The sequence below is a fragment of the Canis lupus genome, chromosome 38 (assembly GCF_003254725.2).
Source record: "Canis lupus dingo isolate Sandy chromosome 38, ASM325472v2, whole genome shotgun sequence".
Lineage (NCBI taxonomy): Eukaryota > Metazoa > Chordata > Mammalia > Carnivora > Canidae > Canis > Canis lupus.
Window position 1 is genome coordinate 22,150,074 of NC_064280.1, and position 7,718 is coordinate 22,157,791.

General features: G+C 46.6%; 1 protein-coding gene across 6 annotated transcripts in view; it reads right to left on the bottom strand.

The window, feature by feature from the left end:
* LY9 (lymphocyte antigen 9) overlaps positions 1-7,357 on the bottom strand; it is a 31,764-nt gene extending 24,407 nt beyond the window's left edge. For 2 of the 6 annotated variants that reach the window (XM_025420782.3, XM_035711267.2), the window contains exons 1-2: positions 7,145-7,357; positions 3,041-3,370 (exon numbers count right to left, since the gene is read on the bottom strand). In XM_025420782.3, coding sequence (XP_025276567.1) covers positions 3,041-3,370; positions 7,145-7,268 — 454 coding nt within the window. In that variant the 5' untranslated portion in view covers positions 7,269-7,357. Of the gene's footprint in view, positions 1-3,040; positions 3,371-4,177; positions 4,360-7,144 lie in introns of all 6 variants that reach the window. The other 4 variants (XM_025420784.3, XM_025420786.3, XM_025420783.3 and 1 more) reach the window with 4 other exon arrangements.
* Positions 7,358-7,718: the final 361 nt, after the last annotated feature.

Consider the following 7,718-nt stretch of genomic DNA (forward strand, 5'->3'; position numbering starts at 1 on the left):
CATCCCAGCAGAAATGCCGCCAGCGTGGACCAGAGGAACAGAGATGGGACAAAAAGAGGAAAGGCTGTCAGACTTGTGGGATTCTCCAGGATGGACCAATAGAGCTATTCAGCTGAGATCATGCCTTCTCCTTCAAGAAATGGGAAGAAGAGCCCTCAAGAACAGTTCGGAGTTTGACAGGGCTGCCACGGCCTTTGCCACCATGGGCTCAGAGGGGACAGACCCAGGGGAGTTGGTGGGGTGATGTCCTCCTGGGCAGGGTTCCTGCCCTGGGCCAAGGAGGTGGGGCTGCCACCCCAAGGGGGCCGAGAGGATAGAGCATAGAGCCAAGGACTGTTCTTGAAAACTAAAGTTTAATGGAACTTGACCTGCTAGGTTTCAGACTTGCCCTAGCAAGGCCCATGACTCCTTTCTTCTTTTCCATTGCTCCCTTTTGGAATATGAATGTCTATCCTATGCCTGTCCTGTCATTATAAATTGTCATTGAAAATAGATAACTTGTCGGGTTTCAAAGGTTCACAGCTGAGGAGGAATCTTGCCACAGGATGAATTATACCTCAGGTCTCACCCATAAAATCTTTAGGGGATGGTTAGATAAGACTTTGGACTCCACTAAGATGGCGGAATGGCTTAGCACTAATGGGATGGCACTAAGATGTGGGGATGTTGAGATGGAGTGAAAGTATTTTGCATGTGAGAAGGAAATAAGTTTTGGGGGGTCAGAGGGCAGACTATTATGTCTCATCATGTCCACTCAAAATGCCTATGTTGAAGTCCTAATCCCTGGTACCTCAGGATGTGACTGTATTTGGAGACAGAGCCTTTATTTATTTATTTTTTAAAGATTGTATTTATTTATTCATGAGAGACACAGACAGAGGGAGAAGCAGGGTCCTTGCAAGGAGCCTGATGTGGGACTCGATCCCGGAACCCAGGGATCATGACCTGAGCCAAAGGCAGAGGATCAACCACTGAGCCACCCAGGGGCTCCTGCAGACAGAACCTTTAAAGAGATAATTAAGTTAAAATGGAGTCATTCATTAGGAACCAAGAAACAGACTCTTAAGCATAGAGAACCCACTGATGATCACCAGCAGGATAGTGGGTGGAATGATGGGAGAAATAGGTGATGGGGATTAGGATTACACATATCATGATGAGCACTGAGTCATCTACAGAAGTGTTGAGTCACTATATTGTACCCCTGAAACTAATATAACACTGTATGTTAACTAACCAGAATTAAAAAAAAAACTTAAAAAGAAGAATGACTTATATGGATTGTATATTAACCAGTAAACTATTTATTTATTCATTCATTCATTCATTTATAAAAACTATTTAAAAGAGCACTTTTAAACTTCTCATTTTTTTTAAACGATTTTAATTTTTATTTATTTATGATAGTCATACACACAGAGAGAGAGAGAGGCAGAGACACAGGCAGAGGGAGAAGCAGGCTCCATGCACCGGGAGCCCAACGTGGGATTCGATCCCGGGTCTCCAGGATCGTGCCCTGGGCCAAAGGCAGGCGCCAAACCACTGCGCCACCCAAGGATCCCCTAAACTTCTCATTTCTTTTTAAAATTCTCTTCTACAAAAGTTTATCCCCAAGTATAAAGACTTTTTAAGTATCCTTAAAAAAATGGGGTTGTTAGGGTGGACCTAATCCAGCATGACGGGAGATTAGAACACAGACAGGACAAACAGAGGGATGACCATATGAGGACATATCAAAACGCTGGTGGGGCACCTGGGTGGCTCAGTGGTTGAGCATCTGCCTTTGGCTTAGGGCATGACCCCGGGGTCATGGGATCCCTACAGGGAGCCTGTTTCTCCCTCTGCTTGTGTCTCTGCCTCTCTCTCTGTGTCTCTCACGAATAAATACCCCCTCCCCCCCTTAAAGGTGACTATCTGCAAACCTAGGAGCAAGAAAAAAAACAACCTGCTGACACCTTGATCTCGGAGTTCTACCCTCCAGAACTGAGAAAATAAGTTTCCGTTGTTTAAACCACCCGGTCTGTGGTATTTTGTTACGGCAACCCTAGCAAGCTAGTATAGGTGGGTAAAGGGTACTAACAGAGTTGTAGAAAAGATAGTACAAATGCTTCCTAAACATATTTTGGTTGTGTTTTCACTCTGCAGCTATATTCATAGAACTGGGTGTAAAGGACCAACATGGTAGTCCTATTTGTCCCAGAGGGGTAAACACCTGGGGTGGGGGGGAAATCTGCTTCTAAAAATTGGGGCACCTGAGTGGCTCAGTCGGTTAAGCAACTGTCTTCAGCTCAGGTCATGATCCTGGGGTCTTGGGATGGAGCCCAAAGTCAGGCTCCCTCCTCAGAAGGGAGCCTGCTTCTCCCTTTCCCAGCCTCTCCCCTGTTTTTTTTTTTTTTTTAATTTTTATTTATTTATTTATGATAGTCACAGAGAGAGAGAGAGGCAGAGACACAGGCAGAGGGAGAAGCAGGCTCCATGCACCGGGAGCCCGATGTGGGATTCGATCCCGAGTCTCCAGGATCGCGCCCTGGGCCAAAGGCAGGTGCCAAACCGCTGCGCCACCCAGGGATCCCTCTCTCCCCTGTTTATGCTCACTCACTCTCTCCCTCAAATAAATAAATAAAGTTTTTTAAAAAAGTAAATAAAAGATCAGGGATGCCTGGATGGCCCAGCCGATTGAGCATCTGCCTTTGGCTCAGGTCATGATCTCAGAGTCCTGGGATCAAGCATGTCTAGCTCTGTGCTTAATGGGGAGTCTGCTTCCCCCTCTCCTTCTATGCCTCCCCCCACTCGTGATCTCTCTCTCTCTCTGTCAAATAAATAAATAAATCTTTAAAAAAATGAGGGGTGCCTGGGTGGGTCAGTTGGTTCAGCACCTGGCTCGTGATTTCAGCTCAGGTCATGATGTAGGGTCATAAGATTGAGCCCCAAGTGGAGTCTGCTTCAGATTCTCTCTCTCCCCCTGCCCACTCCCATCTCAAAATAAATTTTAAAATTCTTCAATAAATGATAAAAACCCACAGAAGTCTCTGGAACTCACCATAGAGATGCAGGAAAAACTCCTTGTCAGTGGTGACTTTAGCATTCTTATAATTTATCTGGGCTTTGTAGGGTCCTGCATCTTCCAAAGTCAGATTGTTGAGAGATAAGGAGTAACTGTTGAAGCTGATGTTTAGTCGGTCCTGGTAGCTTTTGTCCATAATGATAATATCTTTTTGTGCATTTGCAAAAGCAAGAGCTTTTTGGGGACGACTCCAGGTGACGTGCTCCAACTCTTTGTCTATTGAAATGTTCAGGATGAAAGTCACCGAACCCTCTAGAATCCCTGGCACCTCCATTTGGGCTGAGTCCTTTCCAGAGGCTCCTGGCCCTGCAGAGACAGAAGAGGGACTTGGTGGAGGTGCTGGACTCCTCAAGGCAGCCTTCATTCACTCATTCAATAAAGACGCACTAGTAAGAAATGTCAGATGTGGAGAAATGAAATGAAATTCCTGCCCTCCTCCCTCTAGGCTTGTTGCCTAAACAGAATCATTCATTCATTCCCTCACTTAAGAAACACTCTGTCCCACAAACGCATGTACAATAATCAGTAAAACAGACTTTCTAGATTTCTGTCCCAGAAAGGGAATTAGCTTTGTGACTTTGGGTGAATTTTTGCATTTCTCTGAGAATCAGTTTACTCATCCATAAGACAGAAACGTTCACACCTATACTATCTTTCCTTAGGGATATAGTAGAGACGGAATAAAAACAGAGTGCTGTAAATCATAAAGAACAAAAAAAGTTAAAGAGGAGTGTCTTTTAAAAAATAAGATAGGTTGATGTATGGCTAGCAGGGTGGGTAGATGGACAGGGGCATGAGAAGGCAAGCGAAACGACACTAATGGTAGAACTGGGGTGCAAAGCACATGAGTGTTCAGTGCAAAATTCTTTCAAGTGTTCTCTGTGTTCAAGAATTTTCATAATGAAATGTTGGCAACAAAAAGAACACTTCTCATCTCTGTCTCACCCTTCTTTTACTTCATTGTTCAGGGGATCTCAGACTGGCTTTGCCTTGGCCAGGGAAATCTGGTCTGTCCTTAGGAACAAGGTTCGGGGTTGGGAATAGTTAAGTAGCATTGATTCTGCTCCTGATTTCATCTTGGGAAAGACCAAGATCCCCGATAAACATTGTTACCACAGCTTCCACAGGCCCGGCATCTGTCCAAGGCAGCTCATTTCCTTGTAGGGGCCCTGGGAGTGTCTGCTGGGTGACCCCAGTCTGGATTCCCAGATTCAAGGGCTTCTGAGGCTCTGGAGAGTCCTCTGAAAATTCCAGATCAAATCAGATGGGTTCAGGACCCAGATTACTCCAGGGATCTGGGTGGGAAAAATATATAGAAAATGTTAGAGAGACAGGAAAAGCAAAGTACAGCCTAGAGGGGTGGAAAGAGGCTGAGGTGTGCTCCGAAGGCCCAGAGGGTATAGGGTTCTGCAGACACATAGAAGAGACACCAGATTGGTGCAGATTGGTGCAGGGCTAGGGGGCGGGAAGGTGGTTCTCTACCGGTATCGGTCAAGCACTTGGACTTCGTAGAGAGGTGGCTAGGGAGGACCAAGCTCGGGACCTAGGAAAAGCTAGGCTAGGTCAGTTGAGGTGGATTCTGAGGGGAGTCCGAAGGCACAAGCTGGGTTGGTGCAATGCTCGTTTGAAGTTACCTGAAAGAGAGCTCTTCCCTTCTGGAAGACACTGCTTATGATTGCTACGGCATGTTAACACTGTAGAAATCACCTCATTCGATCCTCAAAATTATCTGAAAATTAGCCCCTTTCTACAGACAAGGAGCTAACATTTCGAAAGTTTTCGCCACTTGCCCGAGATTACAGAGTTGGTCAGCTGCAGAGCCCAGATTCCATTAACAAGATGCCCCAGAATGTGGTGGCCCAGAGCGCTGCCCACCCCCATCCTAGGAGGCCAGAAGGTCCTGAGTCGTGGCTGGGCACGTGTGACTGCACCCGTTTCTCCTCACATCAAAGGTAAGCAAAGGCTCACAGACTTGATAGGAGTGGGATGTGGTTCCTATAGGTCCAATCCTGTTACTGTCACGGGGAACAACGCTATAGGACTCTCAGTACAGTGACAGGAGTCCCAGTATTGGCCATCTTATTTTGAACTATGCCATTTGGCAAATAATAAAAGGGTATTTATTCAATGATCTCAATAACCGAATTTGGCTTCCCCACCTTTAATAGTTTCCAAATCATGCACTTAGTAATTATTATAACAATCCGTTTCCACCAACTATGTGCCAAGCGCTTGCTTACATATATCATTTTTAATCATTTTTAATCTCGAAGAGAGTCTTGCATGATACGTCTTACTAATCACCTTCTACATTTAAGAAACAGAGGCTCACACGGCTAGGAAATAATGGAGCAAAGATCTGATTTCAAATGTTTCCAATACTAGGCCCACCACTTTGGAGCATGGACTATTCTGAGCTGAGGGCGATCAAGACCCTGTGGGCTCAAGAGATACTTTTGCCCCTCCCTTAACCACACAGAAGAATCTAAATTCGGGGTCTTTCCCAGATAAGGGTTATTAGCAGAGATAAATTTTATCTGAGTGACCCATCTGTATGGTGGGGCAAATATCTAATTACCAACATTTGCTCTTCTCCACCCTATAAACTACATTCCTTTGCTCTGAAGTCCCAGACCCCTGCCCCCTTCTCCTTAGTTTGGGATGACATATATACCACATTTTGCCCCAACAGTCTTTGGAATTTCCATGTCTGTGTGGTTTCCCATGTGCTATTAAATTTGATTGTGTTGGGGATCCCTGGGTGGCTCAGCGGTTGAGCGCCTGCCTTTGACCCAGGGTGTGATCCTGGAGTTCCGGGATCAAGTCCCACATCGGGCTCCCTGCATTGAGCCTGCTTCTCCCTCTGCCTGTGTCTCTGCCTCTCTCTCTGTGTGTCTCTCATGAATAATAAAAAAAAATTTTTGATTGTGTTCTGTTAATTTGTTTCATGTCAATTTGATTCTTATTCTGGCTAGAAGGACCTTGAAAGGGACAGGAATTCTTGCTCCCCTAAAAGGGGATGGGATATTCTTTCTCCTTGACATACTAAAGTGGAAAGATTTTTCACCCTTCTGCCTCCTAAGTTCCTGAAACCATTCCTTGGAGACACAAGACATCAAAGAAACTCCCTGCTAGACCAAAACAGTGAAGCTTGAGGATACCCCAACCAGTGGAGCTAGTCAGAGGGAAGTGCCTTTTTGACTTGAAATTTGCTTGTTGGTCAGCTGAGGCTTGGGTGACAGTAGATTGGGTAACTTCAGGTTTATCCAACGCAACCAAGTAGCACCCCAAGAGCTGGGTGTAGATATAAACAGCTGTGATAATTGTGATGTTTTTGTGGGAACAAAGTTAAGATGGAAAATGAAAAGAGGTCATACTGGAACCCAGGCCTGGAGTCTAGGCCCTGCCCCATATATCATCTGGGAGTCCTTCTAGAACTCCCCTCACTGCCCACCTCTCCAACTCCCACTGTTCTCAGGCCCCTATGCTACCTGTGCTAACCTCCAAGGTCCTGGGGGAAACAGGAGTCCAGAGGGACAGTAGATGTCACAGTACCAGATAGCTGAGACCCTCCCTGGGGTACTGGGTCAGCTCTGCCCATTGGCCATCGGCCATGCTGCTGAGAGATGTTTCTCAAAAACTTGTAGGACTTGGGCCTTGATGGAGAGGTAGGATGAGGGGAGAAAAGGACATTCAGAGAGAAGCCACTTAGCCCAGGGCCATGAGACCATCTCCAGATCCCGCAGGGAAGCCTGAAGTTTGGAATGTGTGATAAACATGGCAGGACGTAGAAAGAAGCTCCAACAGTTCTATGTGTCCCTGGGAAAGAGGGGGTGGCCTGTCATCAGGATTCCCCTCTATCTCTCTGTGGATTTTATCCACATTATCCAGAGAACAAATTCATCACTCAGCATTTCTTAGTAGGAAAGTGTGAGGGTGAGAGGAACTAGTCTGGGGATAAAGGTGAAACATCTGGGAATAAAGTGAAACCCAAGGGGAATTACCACGGGAGAGGAGTTTCCTGATCTTACCAATAAGAACGTGACCAGCCCAGAGATGGTGGCCGTAGCGGGGACTTACCCAAGAACAGGAAGAGGAGAGAGTTCCACAGAAAAGAAGAGAATGCATGAGGCTGGCTCTTCCATGGTTTACTGGAGAAGGGCCGTGGAGCCCCGCCACCCGGATGTCTCTTTGGGCCCGCCATGATGATGTGCTCTCAGCTCTCGGGCTGAAAGAGGAAGCTCTTACCACAGCACCCCTGTGTGTGTCAGTGTGTGAGCGTGTGAGCATGCGTGCGTGCGTGCGTGTGCGTGTGTGTGTGTGATGGGGAGGGTTGTTTGCATCTGGCACCACAGACTCCTCCCCTTGCTCAGGCTGGTGTAGGGGTCCCAAGATCAAGAGTCGCATGCTGGGCGCCCGGGTGCCTCAGTGGCTGAGCCTCTGCCTTTGGCTCAGGGTGTGACCCCGGGGTCCTGGGATCGAGTCCCACATCAGGGCCCCTTGCATGGAGCCTGCTTCTCCCTCTGCCTGTGTCTCTGTCTCTGTCTCTCTCTCTCTCTCTGTGTCTCTCATGAATCGATAAATAAAATCTTAAAAAAGAATCTTAAAAAATAAAAAAATCTTAAACAAAAAGAGTGCCATGCTTTACTGACTG